Raw genomic sequence first — 22,599 nt, 5'->3', positions numbered from 1 at the left:
GAACAATTGCTAATAATTTGCATTGAAATATATGTGATTGACTTATGCGTTGTTTTTTTATCTGCTGCCTTGCACACTTACAGGAATATACGGTGAGCTGCGTTGATGTATTTTTACTTTCCAGCACATGTTTGGACAGCTGAGTCTGAACACGTCTCCTTTAGTTATTTACTGTCCACAAGTTTTTATTTACCATTTCATTTGTGATATTAGAATCTCAACACAAAGTGTTCGTATGAAACTGTACATCATTATTTGAAAGCTTATTTTAGTTTATATTTATTATTTAGTTAGAGTGGAACTTTTGTATATGTTATAGATTGATTTTCACTGTAAAATTTGGCACTTGTATAATTACTGGAGGGTTGTCACCATCAAAGTTTTCTTGGTATGAGTTTTTGATGGACTTTCAAAATTTGATTTTGAATTTAATTTTGAATTTTATTTCTGGTAAACGAAATTTGACATTTCAGTTAAGTGACTTATCATACTTAAATATTTATATTTTCTCTATTTCACTGTATTTGTCACACTATCAACCACCCACGACCACATTGTCATGATTGTTGCCAGTGTTTGTCCTGTATTAAGTTGACTCACTCTACATCACGAGACGAAAATCTTCCATGCTGACTATCTTTGATTGAACTTTATGTCTCATAGGATCTGCCCTTTAATAATAATCATATTCCAGGAATGATTTTGATTTCAAACATTATTCAAATACGTGTATTCCATATATTATATAGTTTTAAAAAACTCTTGAAAATAACTGAGCTTTTGACTGGTCTTGTCAGTCTTCTTCAGCAGAACTTCTGCATAACTGTTAGAAGCTGTGAATTATATGAAAGACTTTTTTGTTTTGAGAGATTTCGATTATTATATATATATTTATCTAACAATGGAAAAAAGCATTGTCTTATTTATCTGACAGATAAAATCCCAGAGCATGCTTTTGTTGTTTTATTTTTCTATCAGTATAATTATATCTATAAGATTTTATTATACTAAAACCAGAATTTCTACACATGGTTAGATTGTACAATACCTTGGCAAAAATGATAATATGAATTATCTCCCTTTTCAGCTAATATTGGTAAGAAAATACTGTTCTTGGCTTGCTCATGCCTGTTTACTGTTAATAGAATAGTCACAGAATGTTAAACAGCCAAGAGATTGTCTCCCTTATTGATTAAATTAGAAAAAGAGTGTTTGATTTGTCCAGATTTGCATGACACAATATAGGGTCCTATTTATCTCACACTAATAAAACAGATTACAAACTCCTTGCTAACTGGAACCTAAGTCCTTACAGTAGAGTATTTAGAATTTAAATAACAATTAATCACATCAGTTGTAATTTTCTACATTGTGGTATATATAATCACTGCAATTGTAGGATATTAGTAAGAAACTACTAAAAATAGGAGAACTTTCAAAAAATAATTGTCCTTTGTTTTGAAATGTCTATGTGTACTGATAATGCGCCATACTCATAAATTATTTCTGGATCCAATTCAGTTTTTATTTTTTATTCTTTTTTTTAAATATCTAAAAAAAAAAATATGCTGAAATCAATGGGTTTGCATGCTTTGTATGTAAAAAAAAACCAACACCATTATTTCAGGACTATATTGGGTGCGACATTTACCTTTTTTTTATTTTTATTTCAAAACAATTATCTTTTCCTTAGTCCTTTAGATTCTGGAATGGTCAACAATATTATGATCCAGAAATTTAGTATAAATAAAATAATAATTTGTTTGAATGAATTAAAATTGAAGAAAAAGAAAGAAAAAAGCAGTTTTTTTCTCCTCTTTCCCTGAAAGAAAATTACATATTTTGTTTTGAAATTTACGAATTACATGCATGTCTTTACTGTCCCAAATTGAAATAAAAAAATATATATATATGCATGTGAAAGATTTTAAATTGTTTGTTTTGTTTATTTGTAAAAGCTGATGTATTCTGATTAGCCAATACCTAGAAACTGATTCATATAACCCCAACAGATAGCTACGGCAAAACTAATAATTGCATGTAATTTTCCAGTTGCTGTGTAATTCTAATCATAATTTGGTAATTTTTGAATATAGTTTGTTAAGATTAAGGACTTTGCCTTTTCTATAGATGTGGGGGGGGGGGGGGGGGGGGAGTACTGTAAAATAGAAAGTCCATGGTGCTTTTACCTTTCACTTTGACAGTCAGTCATGATTATTATACTGTTTGAATGTGTTTTTATTTGATAAATAATATCTTTGCAAACATAATTTTTGTTACTGATATATGGTCAAACCTACTCAGTGGTGTAAAAATCACCTCTATATTAGGGTCTACCTCTCATTGACCTGTATATTGGAATTTTGTATTTTTAACCTCACTATAGAATTGTTATGTCTTGAAATGACCATTTTCTCTTGTTCCAAAGGTCAGCTCACTAGGGTCCCACAGGTGACCATTATATGAAGGTTAAAGGTCAGCTCACTAGGGTCCCACAGGTGACCATTATATGAAGGTTAAAGGTCAGCTCACTAGGGTCCCACAGGTGACCATTATATGAAGGTTAAAGGTCAGCTCACTAGGGTCCCACAGGTGACCATTATATGAAGGTTAAAGGTCAGCTCACTAGGGTCCCACAGGTGACCATTATATGAAGGTTAAAGGTCAGCTCACTAGGGTCCCAAAGGTGACCATTATATGCAGGTTTGGCTATATATTTTATATTAAGAAATTTGGTACATTTTAAGGTTAACAAAGAAAATTTATGTCTTGACAGTCCAAAATTTAAACCATTTTTTTGTTTAGACGGAATAAATTTAATAGTTTAATTACCAGGTAGTATTTTGTTTATTTTTGAAATGCTGCTACAGATAGACTTTTGGTCAAACTTATATGAAATGTGTTTTTATGTAGTATATGTTATATGGAAATTTTATATAATAAGTTGCTGTGTATGAACAAGATGAAAATCTATTGCAAATGCCTGCTTGCAAAATAGAGAAGGGTAATGCTTGCAGCATAGAGAAGGTCAACGGTGCTTTGTTGCTCATGTCAAGCAGCGTCTCCTGCAGTAGCAAGCAAGCTGCGATGGCACAGCCAGACAACAGTTAATTAAACATTCTATCTCCCTAGGAACTCAATACAGGTTTTGTGTAATAATCCCTAGAATATTATTTTTTTACCTTTTTTTTGCTTAATAACCTTATGTAAAGAGCTAACATTTCATCAATATCTCATTTTTGAAAAGAGTAAAGGATAATAAAAGTGAAAAGAGTTGGTTTTTTTAAATATAGTGACCTAATATTTATTTTCTTGACTTTCATTGCTTTTCAGTTCCTGGTCAACCAAGAAATTTACATGCTAACGAGAAGGGGCCAAATAGAATAGAAGTTATATGGTCTCCACCAGATGACTACCAACATATACAGAGCTATGTATTATACTATAATGATTCCACGGCCAGACAGGCAGCTCATGTTGTCATTCAGCCACCAACCAACAACTATTTACTGGAAGAACTCATTCCCGATACTATTTATCATATTCAGGTGTCGGCTACTTCAATAACCGGTGAAGGGCCAAAATCTACTATAATTCAGATGAAAACTCCTCAATTTGGTATGTATCAATTCGATGTTTGTAAAAGTTTGTAAAATGAGTAATCATCAAATTTTGTTTTAATTTTCCGTAGTATTGTATTGTCAAGATGTTACATTATTATTTTGAATGGAATTTGTTACTTATAAAAAAAAAATGGTAAATATTAACTTTAAAAGAAAGCAAGGGCGTCAATTAATAGCATTATTCACAACTATAAACCTCACCAAGAAAAGTAAAATATTTGTTCAGTAAAAAAAACCATGAACAAGATTTTAGTAAGCCATATAAGATCAAGAAATTCTATGAAAAACTTATTTTTAGCTTGTAAATCAAAATGTTATTATGAAGACATTAAGTATACTTTAAAGTAAAAGCATTTGTTATGAAAGTAAAATTATATAGAATTTTCACAAATTAATGAAGTTATTTCCCTTTGACTCTTCCTGTAAATAACAGATTCCATTCTATGTGACCTTCACTATGACCTTTGTATATAACTGCTTAGTGACAGTGGTTGGCAAGTGTGTCTCTATCACAAATCCTTAGTTAAATGTTGTCATAGATTTACAGAATAAGATATTTATACACACTGACCTTTTAGGAATGTTCCTCTGTGTATGACCTTGAATAATGATTTCACAGAATGTATCTTTTTACAATATGACAGCCGTCATGGAATGTTACTCTATAATGCTTCTTTCTCTTATTATATATGTTTTCTTTTATATCTGACTACCTAGGAATGCTTGTAAAATATTCTTATTAGAATTTTGGAATGTTTTGTTGATAAATTTTGTAATTTTTCGTAAAATGAACATGTAGATACAAAATGGATTAACGATCGTACAGGAAGTAAGTAAATGTCACCTGTTTCTTATATTGAATGAAAAGTTTGAATATCCACAAGTAAAATGTCATGCACAAAAACACTCAATTTTTTATAAATTTAAATTTCATCTTGAACACACTTATTTTTTACAACTTTCTTTCGGACAATTTTTGTTTAATATTGATATTTTAAGAGTTAATGTAGATGAAATAGTTTTTTGGAGAATTTATACAGGGACTTTTCATTCAAATAATTTCCAGTTGGGGTTGGTAATTTTATTAATTTATGTTCTTTTAGTTATATTTTGGTCCAAGGGTTTTATTTTCGTTTATTTCATGAACAGAAATATAAGACTGATATGAAAAGGTTTAACCCAGAGATGGCCTTACTGAATTCATACTTTATTGCAACTGTTCAATTTAATTCTATCTATGGCTATTTAATGTTTTATTGTTGTTCAACTATATTGCACCAATGGATCTCCCGTTAACGGCTAATTAACGTGAACAACAAATAACAATTCTTTAAATAGCTTGTGATAGAATTCAACTGGTCTGAGCGAGCAGTAACAAGATTATATGGAAAAGGTTTACATATTTGGCAATAAATACATCATTTATTTTTATTTGCAATGCCATAATTTTTGTTACTCAATATTTAATTTGAGCAAGCTTTTTTATCATCAGCTTTTTTGTATGGTTATTTTTAAAAACATTTGATCATCATCTATAATTTAAAGTTTTTTTGAGATTTAATTTATTCAACAGACAATCGATCATCAGATTCATCATCTATTTTATTTTCTCATATTTTTTGTAACATATAGCTGCATTATGGAAATCGTAACATGCAAAAATTGAAAAAAAATTTAGGAAGTTACTTAGCTGTACCTTTTAGAAGATCCCATTTGTAATTTTAATGGCAGCTTACTTTGTAATGAGCCTTCAGATTAGATGCCAGTAGATAAAATACCACTGTATCCGATGGAAATCTAAGAAATGTGATTCTGCCCTTGAGTAATTGTTAAGACATTTTATAAAATTATACGGTAATGCTACAGGACTTGTAACATTCAGCTGCTTTTTAAATGAATATAACATGTGAAATCATGCTATACTACGCTTTGTAATTTAATAGAGTTCTGTGCAGTTTATGCTTTTGGATTACAACCATTAGAAAAGCCCTCCCATAGGATGCAGTGGAAATTAGTTTCTAATCCCAAAACTTAGAAAAAGTTTTCATTTTTGCATGTTGATTCCACTCAATGCATGTATCAATTTCTGTTCATTTATATTCAAAGCTTTTGTTTCTTTATTGTTTTACCCATATTTTTCTTAAAAAGTTCCGAGTGCTGCACCCCAAGCTGTTACCGGGCAACCTGTCAGTAAAAACAGTATCAAGGTCACATGGAAACCACCTCCAGTTGAAAAACATAATGGTGAAATAGAAGGTTATAGAATCTATTTCCGTAAAAATGACAGTGACTTGACTGACGAGGACGCTACTACTGTCAAGGTCGGCAAAGATGCTAGGATGTTGATGCTTGGTGAACTGAACATTTGGACCGATTATATGATATGGGTCCTGTCCTTCACGTCTGTGGGGGATGGTCCACCATCTCCTACCATTATTGTACGGACCCAAGAAGATGGTAGGTAGTCATGGCAACATATAGCTGGAGTTATCCCCCCGTTGGAATGATTTTGTTGTATTTACTGATTTTAATAACAAAATTGGTTAAATGGCTGGATTTCTGTCAACGCTTTAATCATCTGTGTGTGTTTGCTATGGGAGGGGAGGGGATTTATCATTTAGCTTTTCACATGTCATTCACATTGTTTTTATTTTTGAGTTTTCATTATTCATCATTCCAAATGCATGCTGTAAACAGCATGGTCGAACCATGACATTATCATTGTCAACCAAATCCATTTTACACATTAGCATTGTCAACCAAATTCAGTTTCCACTCTATTAATTGTCAACCAAACCCCACATCATGGTCTGACCATGACATTATCATTGTCAACCAAATACATTTTACACATTAGCATTGTCAACCAAATTCAGTTTACACTCTATTAATTGTCAACCAAACCCCACATCATGGTCTGACCATGACATTATCATTGTCAACCAAATTCAGTTTCCACTCTATTAGTTGTCAACCAAACCCCACATCATGGTCTAACCATGACATTATCATTGTCAACCAAATACATTTTACACATTAGCATTGTCAACCAAATTCAGTTTCCACTCTATTAATTGTCAACCAAACCCCACATCATGGTCTGACCATGACATTATCATTGTCAACCAAATTCAGTTTCCACTCTATTAGTTGTCAACCAAACCCCACATCATGGTCTAACCATGACATTATCATTGTCAACCAAATACATTTTACAAGTTTCCTATCATTGGTTGGTGTTGTTTAACCCGTATCCAAGGCAAAACAAAAGATTGATACTACTTTAAACCAGGATGCCATCAATAAACTAATGAGCATACTTAGGAATCATTTTCATTTCCAACTAATGTACCAACATTAATTTTGAAAGGCCCAGGACATCAGTTTCATTTTACATATCTATATCATAAGAATGTTAAACAAAATACATAGATATGCACTGGACATTTTATCATTGAAAATTCACAAGAAATTACCAGTTTGCACAAATGGTAACTAAAGAACCCTGAATATGTAATTAGCCATAATCTTACACCTGCACTCTCATCAATTTCTTATTTTGATAAATGGAAAACTCACACATTTTTAATAAAAAAATTGAACCATTTCCCCTTATCTAACGTTCTGTATATCAAACAAATAGTTGGTAAATCTAACCACCCATCTGTGACTTGTTTCAAGTGTTCTTAACCTCATCATCATACAAGAACATGAAGGGGGCTTTGATCCTATCTCTTTGTTTAACTTTCTGTGATGTGAAATTTGTTATGGCTTCTTAAATAAATGGTGTGTAGAGAGATACATCACTGATCATGCAATCATAGTAGAGGCATTACAATACATTTTGTACTTATTGTGATGTGTCAGGAAACCCCAGTACATATCATGTAAAAATATTTTACTAAGGTCCTGCATTTTGATGTTTGCATTAATTGTGTTGAGAACCCTTTTCTTTCAAAATAAAATTTCATTTCCTTTTGAAATTTTTAAAGAGTTTTCTTTGAAAAATGAATTTAGAATTTACAGCAGTGTCTTTCCTTTATAAAATCAAAGTTACTACTGATTGGGATATTCTTTGTACTCTAACCACAAGGATAATACCTTCAATTTACTTAAGTGTTACTCATCATAGCTTCTTTTACTTTGGAACAAAGGTTAGACCTTCACTCATCATCATGTAAAAATCATTCAATTCAGTTTCATTCATGGAAAATAATAAATTGCCCTTTTAAAATTTTACTGTGATTTGTTAGTTATCACCATTATCATGATCAACATTATCATCATAATTACCATAATCATGATTAACATCATCATCATCAACATCATATTTATCATTACTAACATCAGCATCATCATAAACATTATGATTTAGCTATCATCTATAATTATATGTTTAGCTTGACAGAAATCCTTCAGAAAGTTATAATTCTTTATTTTGTTGTCTTCATTGATATTCCTGTTCTGATTCCCAGAAATAAAGATTGTAAAAAAAATCAAAACTCAGAATCATTCAAGCAAAGAAATAAGGGATACTAACTTGATAATATTGGATATGGTGTTGCCCCCCATATATACGACCCACATATTTATAAGTTTGGTGTTCTTTTTGCTTAGAAACAACAGGTAAAAGGTCAAATTATCAAAATACTTGACTGTCTTTCATTACCCCTTTACCTGTTGTCTGGATGGCAGACTATTGGGGAACCAGTTTTACATGTTAGAACTAATATTAGAGTTATCTCTCTTTGACTGTAAGTATGTTGATGTTTGATGTTAGATGTTGCATGATGCATGTGTGTTTGATCTCCAGAAATTATTCTGTATGAGTTTTATAGTGCATTCAAATATTGTTTCTACAAAAATATAATTTTTAGTTATTTGTTTCCAGTTATGAAATGATATTCTATTTATAAAAGCATGGTTACTAAAGAATTTCATATCTAACCATTGTAAGATGTTTAACTTTCAATTTAAACATCTTCTTAATAAGCAAAGTTGGATAAAAACAAGATCAATTCTCTTTAAAAAAAAATGTTTTAGGAAATACATGAATCTAATAATTAGAATGAAGAAATCAATGGATGAAAATGATAATACAAGAATATGCCCATTGTAGACTGGGCTTGTATGGTATACCATAATCTTTCTTTTATAAAATTTCTTAAACTAGTGCTTACATTTGAATCAGTGAAAGCAAATTTCCATTTGATTTTTTTTTTAAACACACAAAAAAACTTTATTTTAAATGAAATTACTTCAAACTTTTATACTTGTGTTGATAGTCAAGAAATGAAGCTCTCTTTTAATCTTGGATATTTTTATATTTTCTTTGAGAGTTGTACTTTAAACATAAGATTGTAAGGCAATTTATATATGCCTTTTGGTTTCTTCTTGCAATTTTTCTGCTGGACTTTTTTTCACACTTCCTATTCAATGCCATTAGCAATATTCCTTTTTATTCTTACAATAATTTTAATATGTGTTCGATATGCACATATGCTAATTCAGTTAAAACAGAGATATCTTTGTATTAACCAAATCATGCCAATTTTACAAGATAAATTTAAGTATGATTCATTTAATAGGAGGTCATGAGTCATTACCTGAGCTTGCACCTTTAACATTGTTAAATAATCATAATTGAACTAGATTTCATCATAAGTAAATATCTATTTGATTGCTTTTATCATCCCAATGAGCAATTAGGATGCCTTGAAGGTTTTGTAATTTTGTTATTGAGGTCTCTTGAACTTTAGTAATTTGAACCTCTCAAATCACTACTAAAGGTCCCACACAAAAAATACAAAAAAATACTTAATACTACTGTCAAGTCCAGTGGTTTTGTTTTTTCGACAAGTCAATAATGTTGGTTGGCATAACTTTAAACGAAAGGTCTTGTAAGATGGCCAACATTGTAGACACAAAAATGTCGGATTTCAAAAACTGACCCGTGTACTTTGCTTCACAAGAGAAGCCAGTTCAGACACAGGACAGTTTTTCCATAATGTACCTTTTAATAAAGTGTTTTGAAGAGCTGCTATACATCATTTGGTATGACAGGAAGGTGTTTTATGAGGATATTGCAGATTGATTCAAATTAGTCAAGCTTGACATTGTACCCTTTATTGAATTCATAGAAAAAGTCACAAAATATATATGCATGTATAAAAAATACTCACAAAAGATATCAAAATTATAATTTGGTACCCCAGACACTCATTTGGTCTGTATAAGACTTTTAAGGTGGTGTCCAAATTTTTCAAATGGATTGAAAATTAATAATGAAGTTGAAGAGCATTAAAAATGTTATTTTTATATTAATAACACCTTACATATTTATAAACTTCAGTCCCAGGTGAACCTAAAAGTGTTAAGGTGGATGTTGTCAACTCGACCTGCTTATTTGTGGAATGGAAGCCTCCTGTATCGCGGAGAAGAAATGGAATCATCCGAGGATACTATGTATATTTTATACCTTTGGACGAAAACGATAATCCTAAAGGGCAGGAGAAATATTATGATACCAAAGATGGCAGTATTGTCGAGGCTGTGATCACTGAACTGGATCCTAATACATTCTACAGGATAACAGTCGCAGGTTATACACGGAAGGGGGATGGTGAAAGGAGTGAAGAGAGGAAAATAAAAACATCTGGTCCAGGTATGTATTGAAGACCCATTGATGGCCTTCAACTGTTTTCTGCTCTTTAGTCGGGTTGTTGTCTCTTTGACACATTCCCCATTTTTCTTCTCAATTTAATGAAAATAAGGATATGCATTAATAAAACAGCAGCCCACCATCAAGAAAAGCACAAAAGATATATCCCAGTCAATGTTCAGCTTTTAACATTATAGACAAATATCTAAACATGATCAATATAGAAGTTCTAGGTCAACCATTGTCTTTTAAAAAATAGAAACTCGGTGTCCTTTAGAATAATTTCAGCATCTATACCGGTGGGCTAAAAGGATTATTTGGACATATGCATGAGTGTTCCAAAATGATAATTCAGTATGAATGAGTTTAGGGAAACCGTCCACTGAAAAAAATGACTGCCCCAATATAGCCAAAGTGTTGAAAGTAGCAATAAACCCCTATCATCAATCAATGTCGATAATGTCTACAATCAATGTCGACAATGTCTACAATCAATGTCGACAATGTCTACAATCAATGTCGACAATGTCTACAATCAATGTCGACAATGTCTACAATCAATGTCGACAATGTCTACAATCAATGTCGACAATGTCTACAATCAATGTCTACAATGTCTACAATCAATGTCTACAATCAATGTCGACAATGTCTACAATCAATGTCGACAATGTCTACAATCAATGTCTACAATCAATGTCGACAATGTCTACAATCAATGTCTACAATGTCTACAATCAATGTCTACAATCAATGTCGACAATGTCTACAATCAATGTCGACAATGTCTACAATCAATGTCGACAATGTCTACAATCAATGTCGACAATGTCTACAATCAATGTCGACAATGTCTACAATCAATGTCTACAATGTCTACAATCAATGTCTACAATCAATGTCGACAATGTCTACAATCAATGTCTACAATGTCTACAATCAATGTCTACAATCAATGTCGACAATGTCTACAATCAATGTCGACAATGTCTACAATCAATGTCGACAATGTCTACAATCAATGTCCTATTTACCCCAAACTAAAAAATGACACAGTCACTGAAGAGATACAGGATTTGGACAAATCGCTGTGTTACCTACTTATTTGAGCACTTTCTAAAAGGGTTATTACAATGATCTGTTAAAAAAACTGTTAATTGAATTTAAATGATGAATCACCATCTTAAATATAATTGTGTGAACTGATGAAGTGATGACATGTTTCCATTGTAGTTCCTTCAGAACCAAGAAATTTTGATGTAGAATTAGTGAATGCAGAGAATCCTTCTGTCAGCTTGACTTGGCAAAAACCAGCTCACGTTCCAGGTACACTGAAGCACTTCAAAGTGTCGTGGGGACGGAAGGGAGAGCTGATATATACTAAAACCTTGTCCTATAGTAGATACAGTTTTGGTACAGACAAATTAGGTATGTAAATCTCTAGAAGGAAACTGTTAGAACAGGAATTAAGGTATAATTGTTTTATAGTTCCAATTTTATAACAGATAAGTGCATACTATTTTGTGTAATTTGTCTATAAAGGCAGGTTGTAACTTTTTATTTAACATAATGAAATGCATGGAAATAAGCTCATCATAGATGCCAGGAATGAAATTAAGTATTTAAGCCAGACCACCGTTTGGTCTACTAAAGACTCGTCAGTGCTACTTGAGTAGAAAAAAGTTACAAGGTCAAATTAAGTACAAAGTTGAAGAGCATTGAGGACCACATCAGAAATTGTTCTCAATGCTCAGATTATGGGTTGTTTAAATATGGAATTCTATTTTTCTCAAATCAAGTATAGGAATAACGGAGTATTAGTAAATTTTCTTATTTGAAGAAAAATGCTTGACCTATTTATTTTCAGACAAAGGAGCAACCTATGAATTCCGTGTACAAGCTGTGAATGAGAATGGCATTGGACATCGTGCTGTTAAAACACTGGACATTCCAGATGGAGGTAATTAATATAATAGAATACTAAAATTCATACTCCTTTCTTATAAAATAGGGCTAGCCACTCGAGCAATTTCTATGTGTAAACAGATTTTGTTAAAACTTCATTGAATATAAAGAAATTTGGACAAGCTTTTCCAGGATACAGAACAAATTGCAAAAGAAACTTTAAAAACATAAACTTTTTCTTTAGTAAATGTTATCTCCTGAATTTAAACCAAAGCATCATTATGAAAAAGGAATACCATCCAGACTTTTAATTGAGATAAATTTGAAGGAGAAAATAATATAGTGGAATGGAAACTAAAAAACCTTTTTCTTATTATTGAAGCAATGAAAGTGAAAGACAGTCCTTGGCTTAAAGGTTAATTTTGCACATGTTTCCTAGTTTTTGTAGATTGTTAGGAGTGGTGTCATACTTTTTTCTCTCTATTATTTTTTTAATGCTCTATCTACCGTAGTTGTGGGCATTATTTGTTCTGTCTGTGCATCTGTCTCTTCTTTAGTCAGTTTGACACAAAGCTGGTGAAAGTTTGGTTTTAAGGTAGTCTTATATTATGAAGTAGTGGTCATATTAACTTTTAAACTTGGTACACTTGATCATAATGACATTGAGACTTTTGCACAGTTTTTCTTTTCTTTTTGTAATCATTTTATTTCTATGTTGTGATTATTTAAGAATTTGTTATTTTTTTTATTTTGACAACTTGTGTTATATTATTACATAGTACCTGCTGGTGCCCCTCAAAACTTTACGGTAACGGGTGTTAGTGAAACAACTATTAAATTAGAATGGGATTTACCCGCCAAACATCTACAAAATGGTGAAATTGTCATGTACCAGATGATTTACCACAAGCTGGCGGAAATAGATGTGGAAGATTTAAATCTGACGTCGACGGAGTTTACCATCAGGGGATTAGACATGAACACGGATTATGTGTTCCAGATTAGAGCATTTACCAGTAAAGGTGCTGGGCCCTGGACAACAAAGTTGATCTTCCACACTTATGGACGAAGTAGGCCTTTATTTAAAACTTTGGAATGCAGTCTGAAATTAGAATACTAACAAAAATATTACGACAAACTAATTGACCAAGCTACAAGCAAGATGTTAGAAAAAGAGGAATTAATGTACTAACATCACCAGATTATACTCGCACGACATTATATCTAGTGTGAAACCAGCCTCTTTGCATGCACATCACTATATATACTTTGATTTTACAAGTGTACATGATCATGCACACATTTCTTTATTTAGTGTGTGTTTTACAATTGTACAGGCACTCATTTCTGTATTAGTGTGTGTTTTACAAGTGTATATGCACATATTTCTGTATAAGTGTGTTTTACAAGTGTATATGCACATATTTCTGTATTAGTGTGAGTTTTAAACCAGCATGGTAGTATCTATTAAATTCTGGTAGATGTAGAAAAAAACTAGCAGATTTATTGTTATTCACTATTTAGTTATAAATGCATTTATTTATTAATATCTTTGTTTTTAAACTTTTCTTTTGTTATGAAGGAGTCTGATAACTAAATAATTAAAATATTTTTATGCCCCACCTACGTCCGTTCGTCTGTTCGTCCGTCTGTCAGTCTGTTCGTCTGTCTGTCCCGCTTCAGGTTAAAGTTTTTGGTCAAGGTAGTTTTTGATGAAGTTGAAGTCCAATCAACTTGAAATTAAGTATACATGTGCCCTATGATATCATATGATCTTTCTAATTTAAATGCCAAATTAGAGTTTTGACCCCAATTTTATGGTTCACTGAACATAGAAAATGATAGTGGAAATTTCAGGTTAAAGTTTTTGGTCAAGGTAGTTTTTGATAAAGTAGAAGACCAACTTGAAACTTAGTATACATGTTCCCTTTGATAAGATCATTCTAATTTTAATGCCAAATTAGAAAATTTATTCCAATTTAATGGTCCACTAAACATAGAAAATTATAGTGCGAGTGGGGCATCGGTGTACTGTGGACACATTCTTGTTTATAACTTGTCACAATGAGTAGATCAATCTAAGAAAAATTCCTATGGTATATTAAAAAGCCAATACATCATCAGTAAATGAAAATAACAACTGATAAATTTTGTCTGGGGTGCTTTTCTGAGTTTACCTTCATAAGGAATGCTTCAAGCTAAAGAAAATAAACCTTTGATAATTTAAATATTTTTTATGCCCCACCTACAATAGTTTATTCATCCCTCTGCGTTCATTCGTCTGTCCCGCTTCAGGTAAAAGTTTTTGGTCAAGGTAGTTTTTGATGAAGCTGCAGTCCAATCAACTTGAAACTTAGTACACATGTTCCTTATGATGTGATCTTTTTGGGGAAAATCCTTTCATTATCTGATGGTCAGTAATGCTGAGTTGAAAGTATGTGTTTTCCTGTCAATTAGTTTTCATGTGCAGTTGAAATTTTAAATTGAAACTAAATGATACCAAATTATATATCCTATATCGATAATTTCATAATATACTCTAAATTCAGAAATTGTTTTCAATGAGTCTCACAAAATTAGAATTTGCATTCTGTTATCCTATTCATATACATGTATCTGTAAGCATATTATTTTTTTCCTGAAAAAAGCAATTACAAAAATGTATTAATATGCTTGTTTCTGATCATTCTTCAAAATTTTGATAATGAATGCTCACAATCATTTCTGAATTTATAGTATATTTATTAAATATGTTAGTCAGTGCCAAGTTAATGCCCTAACAAATGCATTTTTATTTTATACATAAGGTTATAACAAGTATTTAACTGATATGTACATTATTGCATGGCCAATAATAGCCGGAAGTCAAGGTTGGTTATCAGTCCTCGGGCCAATATCGATATTAGCCCTCGAAATCCATATCAAGCCCCCGAGTTTAACTTCCGGTAACCTGTCAATCAAAGACTATTTGTAAACAAGTTGCTTAAAAATATGTGATAAATAGATTATTACATGTCATTTTTGATATGGTCCATGGTATCAGCCCACGACCCCTATCAAGCCCTCTGGCTTGATATGGGAGTCTAGGGCTGATACCTGGGCCATATGAAAAATGACATGTAATAATCTATAAATATTGTTACACATTGTACTAGGATGTGACTGTGATAAGATGGACAGCTTGGCACAATATGTATTAAAATGAGATATGAACCCATTGTAATATTGTACCAGGGCAGATATTTTATCTTGTTACAATTGAAACCTTACAAGACATTATAAGCACTCTTTCAAACTGCTTTGCATCAGTTCTTTACAGACTAACAGATTGGGACAAAGGGCAATTGTAGGCATGTAGATCCTCAAGGCAAGGGGCAATATAGGCATATAGATGTCCAGGGCAAGGGGCAATGTAGGCATATAGATTTTCATGGCAAGTGGAAATGTAATCATGTGGATGTTCATGGTAAGGGGAAATGTGGGCTAATTATGTTGGGTAAGAGAACGGGGCGATATAGGTATATAAATGTTCAGGGCAAGGGGCAATGTAGGCATTTAAATGTTCAAGGCAAGGGACAATATAGGCTTAGTTTAAGGCAAGGGGCAATGTAGGCATATGTTCAAGGCAAGGTGTAATGTAGGCATACAGAAGTCGAGGACAAGGGGCCATGTAGGCATTTATCTTCTTATATCTATATAGATGTTTTTCAGCATGTGATATTTTGTTTTAAATCCAGAAATGCTTGATTTTTATGTATCATACCCATAAACAAGTTAAATATTGACTATTTAGAGATGGGAAATGTTTTGTAATAAATCAATGTGTATGATATATAGTATAAATTAAAAGTAAACCTCCACCTAGCATAGTGCATTTGGAGAAGTATATATATGTATATGTACTTTGGTTCTCAGTGGAAAGCATTAAGGATAATTTATTTTTAACTATTATCCTACTGTATCTCACTTTATTATTTAATGAACACTGTTTAATATTTTTGCCTATATGCATGATATGTGTGATACTTTTTTTGTCAAGAAAATCACGACATTAGTTACAGATGGTTATCAAATATAAATCTGAACATAACTTCTATAAATTACAGTTTTTGCTTCATATTAAAGCTACTAGCAAGCAAAGGGTCCATTGATTGTAATATTATTCATTTCAGTGTAGCTTCTGTTTTAAAAAGATTATATAAAAGACTTTGATAACTCTGACTTTTTGTAAAATAAGTTTACTTTTGTTTTTCAGTGCCCCCTGCACCACAAGATGTTGTTGTTAGTAGGACGAGTTGGAAGACCATCCAGGTCACATGGAATGAACCCAAAGTGCCTGTATCTGGCTATAAGGTCTCCTACAACCAGTTTGACGTAGAGAATTTAGACAGCTGGCCTTCTATTGAAATAGGTCCTTACACAGTGGCAGAGATAACAGGATTAGAGAAACAGTCCTATGCCATCAGAGTGGCAGCTAAATCATTAGATGGAAGGTTTGGGAATGCTTCTGCTGCTGTTCTGGCTAATGTACCTACAAGTAAGTTAAACAATGGCTGTTCTGGCAAATGTACCTACCATTAAAAAAAAGAAGTGTTCCAGCTTATCTTGGACATTAGAATTATTTTAATAAAAGCAAAAAAATGTTACAAGCGGTTTAGATGGCATAGCTGAAAGTGGTTGAAAAGATTATAGTCTGTTATATAATTGAACGAAATAAGTCCTATTTTGTATTTTTCATTTGATAACTTGAGTTCTGTCCAAGTGGGTTGGATATTCTATCTTCTGACACATAAGAACTTGTATTTTTCTCAAGGGGGCTAATGTTTGAAATGACCCATACAGGTTTGAACTTTCAAAATTTATTCTTATTTTGGGACTAATGTGCAAATAATAGACTTCACTAAATGAGAAAAATGACAAAAAAGTAACATGAAATTAGAGAGGATTTATCATCTATTGCAGGACCTGAAAGAGATGATATTGTGACTAATTTCCGTGTGACACTTAGGACATCGACAACTATTAACCTGGCATGGGATCCCCCTAAACAGATTGGTATCAATAACTACCTAGTAAGTATTAAAGAGATGATATCGTGACTAATTTCCGTGTGACACTTGTGACACTTAGGACATCAACAACCATTAACCTGGTATGGGATCCCCCAAAACAGATTGGTATCAATAACTACCTAGTAAGTATTAAAGAGATGATATTGTGACTAATTTCCATTGACACTTAGGACATCAACAACTATTAACCTGGCATGGGATCCCCCTAAACAGATTGGTATCAATAACTACCTAGTAAGTATTAAAGAGATGATATCGTGACTAACTTCCGTGTGACACTGAGGACATCGACAACTATTAACCTGGCATGGGATCCCCCTAAACAGATTGGTATCAATAACTACCTAGTAAGTATTAAAGAGATGATATCGTGACTAATTTCCGTGTGACACTTAGGACATCAACAACTATTAACCTGGCATGGGATCCCCCAAAACAGATTGGTATCAATAACTACCTAGTAAGTATTAAAGAGATGATATCGTGACTAATTTCTGTGTGACACTTAGGACATCGACAACCATTAACCTGGCATGGGATCCCCCTAAACAGATTGGTATCAATAACTACCTAGTAAGTATTAAAGAGATGATATCATGACTAATTTCCGTGTGACACTTAGGACATCGACAACCATTAACCTGGCATGGGATCCCCCAAAACAGATTGGTATCAATAACTACCTAGTAAGTATTTAAGAGATGATATCATGACTAATTTCCGTGTGACACTTAGGACATCGACAACCATTAACCTGGCATGGGATCCCCCAAAACAGATTGGTATCAATAACTACCTAGTAAGTATTAAAGAGATGATATCGTGACTAATTTCCGTGTGACACTTAGGACATCAACAACTATTAACCTGGCATGGGATCCCCCAAAACAGATTGGTATCAATAACTACCTAGTAAGTATTAAAGAGATGATATCGTGACTAATTTCCGTGTGACACTTAGGACATCGACAACTATTAACCTGGCATGGGATCCCCCAAAACAGATTGGTATCAATAACTACTTAGTAAGTATTAAAGAGATGATATCGTGACTAATTTCCGTGTGACACTTAGGACATCGACAACCATTAACCTGGCATGGGATCCCCCAAAACAGATTGGTATCAATAACTACCTAGTAAGTATTACAGAAGTTTAGTGTATAAGTCCGAAGTCATGATGGTATGGCTGTGGAGACATAATATACATTATAGGCTACATGACACATGATAGTCTAATCTAAAAATAGCTTTGGAAAATAACATGTAATTCTTCATTCTAATATTTAATGATATACATTATAGGCTACATGACACCTATTTAGCTACTTTCATGATAGTCTAATCTAAAACTAGCTTTGGAAAATCACATGTAATTCTTCATTCTAATATTTAATGATATACATTATAGGCTACATGACACCTATTAAGCTACTTTCATGATGGTCTAATCTAAAACTAGCTTTGGAAAATCACATGTAATTCTTCATTCTAATATTTAGGAATAAAGAAATAACACTTCAAATGAACTGATAATGTATAGAATAAAATTATTAGTAAGATTTACGAAAGTTCAGTGGTTTTAAGTAATACATGGTTTTTAAAAAAAGATCTTTACTTTAATCTAATTTTTATGTGTTTTACAGTTGGAGATTGCAGGAATGAAGTTTCATCGTGTTAAAGGTCAGGTAAATAAGCAGAATGAGCCTCCGATTCAACCAATCAATATACCTGGTCAGTCAACAACATTTGTGGTCCCTAATCTGAAACCCAAGGCTAGATACACCTTCAATATTACTTCCTTGTTTAGAAATGGCAAAAGAGGACCAGAACAATATTTAACGGCAGAAACCAGACTGGAAGGTAAATAATTTTTATATTCCAAATTGATTAAACTTGAGTAGGTTTTTATACGGCCACAAAATATGGCCACAAAATATTTTGTGGTCATATATTGGTATCATGCTGTCATGGTGTCCAAAGACATTTGGTTTCCGGACTTTAACTTAAGTATAACTAGATAGAAATCTATGATATTATAACACAAGGTTAATAACCACAGAAAGAAGGTTGGGATTGATTTTGGGGGTTATGATCCCAACAGTTTAGCAATAGGGGTCCAAATAAGCATTTGTCTAGTTTCCAGACAATAACTTGTGAAACAGTGTAGGAATCTCTCTGAAATTATACCACAAATTTCCATACCACAAAAGGCTGGTTAGAATTAGCTTTGCAGGGTTATTGTTCAAACCGTTAAGAAAAAAGGGGAAAACAAGGGTTTTCTGTATAATGGACAATTACAGAACTTTTGAACTACCTCCCTTACACTGATTCTAAATTATGTATAAAAAAAATGTTGCATTGTCTTGAGGTGATTAGCTGTCAGTTTATTTTTAGAAGCATGATTATGTATGCCATTTTCTATTTTAAGACTTTTATGATGTATTAAAATGGGTAATTATGGTTGAAAACTCCATTGGAAATTTGAACTAAGATTGGCCCAAGTGAATATCTGTTTTTCAAAAGTCAATAAAGCCATAGCTTTACCTCATCTAAAAACAAAATTTATATTATTTCCCTGTACAAAATTCAACATTTATAAATAAGAAAATAATGTAATGGATATTTTGTCAAATTGAAAGCTGTATTGGTTTAATGATTTAAAAAAAATCATCAATAAGCATTCAGCCTCAACATTGTCTTAAATCATGAGTTCTTCATCGTAGATGTATATTGAACTGGTTCCTTTTTGTTTTACAGCACCTAGTAAAGTAGATAGACCAGAAATAGAAAAGATTGAGAAAGGCAACATAAAGTTTAGTCTAAAGGCTGCCTCTGAAGTCAATGGAGGTATAAGTCATTATTATCTCATAGTCGTTCCAATACTAAACAGCACAGTCCTCAGAAGACCTCAGGATTATCAATTTGATGAGGTATTTATCATTATCAGATATTATTATCTAATTGCATATATTAAAGACATTTATGCCCCTTTTCAAAGGAGGCGGATACACAAGTTAATGTCTGTCGAATGAAATTTTGTTGCATTTTTTCTCAGATTCTACAACTAAGATCTTCCAAAAATTTGGTATCTAGCAGCGTTATCTTTTCTATACTCTGTGAAGTATTTACACACCCGCCCAACATCTACTTCCTGTTAAAACCTAATTATTCATCACATTTGATGTATGTGTTAACGCTCCATATAGTTGGATATTTGTTTCTGAAAGAAAAAAAGAAACTTTAGTCTACTTTTGGACAGAGATAATAGATTTTGAAAAAAGCAATATAACAGAACTTAATTATTTTATGATTTTATAACCTTTGACCTTTATAGTATTGATGTTTTTTATGATTTACTTTTAGCTGTTTGATGACCCCCTCCCTCCGACTTTCTCTGCCAGTAAACCTTACATAGCAGCCAAGTTCTCCTCCAATCGACTGCCATCACTATTTACATTGGGGGATGGGGATGAGTACGAGGGATTCACGAACAGACCTTTAAACAAGGACTGGAGATACAGGGTGTTCCTCAGAGCACACACAGTAGAACAGGTAAAGGCAACACATATTTGCACAAGAATTTACAAAAGCAATTAAATACTGTAAAGTAAAAATTTTCATGGAGGATTAAATTTCGTTTATTTCTTGGAAAAATTTAACCTGCATATAATATCACTTCCATTTAATGGAAACCATGAAATTAAATCCCAATGAAATCTTATATAGAGACAAAACATGAAAATGAGTGTGTCTACAGTATGTACACATCTCTTTTATATAAAGGTTTGAGATTGAGGTAAACAGTCTGATTTAATTGAAACATGTTTACACACAAGACTTCATAAACATACAAATTAAATGTGAATCTTCTCTTTCATTTGAGGTTTTGAGATTGTTGCAGAGCTTTTTTTAAGAACACCTCATTTAAATTATATTCAAGTACACCACTGAATTAACTTGAATAATGACCCATTCTGCTCGATACACTTTAAAATTATCTTGAATTATTACAAATTATGTTCCTGAACAGTTTTGAAACCATTTTGAAAGTGAGCCATTCTGTTTAATTTAATTCCTTACTCAAGTGGAAGACTGCATGGTTCTATTAAGATAACTATGTGAACACTGTGTTATTCTACGTCATGTACAGGGGTCATTTTCTGAACTGACTGAACATAAGATAGGATTGAAGTTTATTTCACAACAGATTTTCTAAGCAATTAAATTCACTTTCTTTGTAAATGGAAACCAAAATTGCTCCGGTAATGATGAGTCAATGTGAGGAAAAAAACACCCGATGGAGTTGTCTAATCAAGCAAGCCATTTGTAATGATTTCAATATCTAACAGTTGTCAATAGTGAATGACTGGTATGCACAACTGAATTTGATAGCTCTAGGTGAAATTAAAACTAACCTCAACTGTTAAAAAGACAGGTCAATGAATATGTGGATCTGGTTGTAAGAGTTGTCTTTCTAAGTTACAATAACATAAGTGCACAACCAGAATTATTATTTGCACAAGTGTAGATAAAGTTGACTGATCTCAGATAAAAACTAGTATAGTTAAAAAAAGAAATTGCATTTATTTGTGTCGGGTAAGGAAGAAATATGAGTTTTATCATTTATCTTTATACAGGGACTGTACAAGTCTAGTGATTTATCTAGTCCAGTTACATACTCCGGATCCAAACCACCTTACCGATATAATCCAAACTTATCTAAAAACCCACTAGTACCTTCTGTCGTCAAAAACACTAACGAGGATCAGGAACAGGAGCTAGACAGAACAGATCCTAATTACACTATGATATTAATCGTAGCACCTGTGTGTGCAGGTGTGGCCCTGCTCATCGTGGGCTGTATTGTTATCGTGTATTTGAGGTATAACAACCTGTCTTTGTTGTTGTTCCTTCTAAATAGCCACTGTTGTTTGACCTTATTATTTCTCATTTTTCTTTCATTGATGTTGTTTTTCATTTTTATTTGCATATTTAGGGTCTTTACAAAAGCAGCGACTTTTCAGCAGACTTCATAGGCAAAATGGAACCTTATGGAAGTGCACAGCCCGACTTTACAATCCTCTTAATCGTGGCCCCTATTTGTGCTTGTGTAGCCCTGTTCGTTGGGGGTGGTATAGTCTGGATAAGGTACCTTAGCCATTGTCACGCAAACTCTGCTGCTTTTATTGTTATAACGTATATTTGTGTCTTTATTTCTTGATGTTGTCATGTTTATATTTTTGTTATTCATTTGCTTTATTTAGGACCTTTACACAACCAGTGACTACTCAGCACCGATAACTTTAGGACCATACATACGTCAGTTACCTCGTCCT

The 22,599-nt window shown here is 32.5% G+C and overlaps 1 protein-coding gene across 2 annotated transcripts in view; it reads left to right on the top strand.

Moving 5' to 3' along the window:
• LOC134713272 (tyrosine-protein phosphatase Lar-like) overlaps window positions 1-22,599 on the top strand; it is a 168,047-nt gene that overhangs the window by 134,220 nt on the left and 11,228 nt on the right. For both annotated transcript variants that reach the window (XM_063574929.1, XM_063574930.1), the window contains 13 exons: window positions 3,334-3,618; window positions 4,423-4,452; window positions 5,772-6,080; window positions 9,976-10,287; window positions 11,518-11,712; window positions 12,152-12,244; window positions 12,969-13,259; window positions 16,445-16,726; window positions 17,152-17,261; window positions 18,907-19,123; window positions 20,021-20,193; window positions 20,627-20,815; window positions 21,901-22,145. In XM_063574929.1, the coding sequence (XP_063430999.1) occupies window positions 3,334-3,618; window positions 4,423-4,452; window positions 5,772-6,080; window positions 9,976-10,287; window positions 11,518-11,712; window positions 12,152-12,244; window positions 12,969-13,259; window positions 16,445-16,726; window positions 17,152-17,261; window positions 18,907-19,123; window positions 20,021-20,193; window positions 20,627-20,815; window positions 21,901-22,145 (2,731 nt within the window). The remainder of the gene's footprint in view (window positions 1-3,333; window positions 3,619-4,422; window positions 4,453-5,771; window positions 6,081-9,975; window positions 10,288-11,517; window positions 11,713-12,151; window positions 12,245-12,968; window positions 13,260-16,444; window positions 16,727-17,151; window positions 17,262-18,906; window positions 19,124-20,020; window positions 20,194-20,626; window positions 20,816-21,900; window positions 22,146-22,599) is intronic.

This window comes from Mytilus trossulus, chromosome 1, assembly GCF_036588685.1.
Source record: "Mytilus trossulus isolate FHL-02 chromosome 1, PNRI_Mtr1.1.1.hap1, whole genome shotgun sequence".
Taxonomy (NCBI): Eukaryota; Metazoa; Mollusca; class Bivalvia; order Mytilida; family Mytilidae; genus Mytilus; species Mytilus trossulus.
Note: the sequence above shows the minus strand (reverse complement) of the source record. Positions and strands in the feature narration are given on the sequence as shown.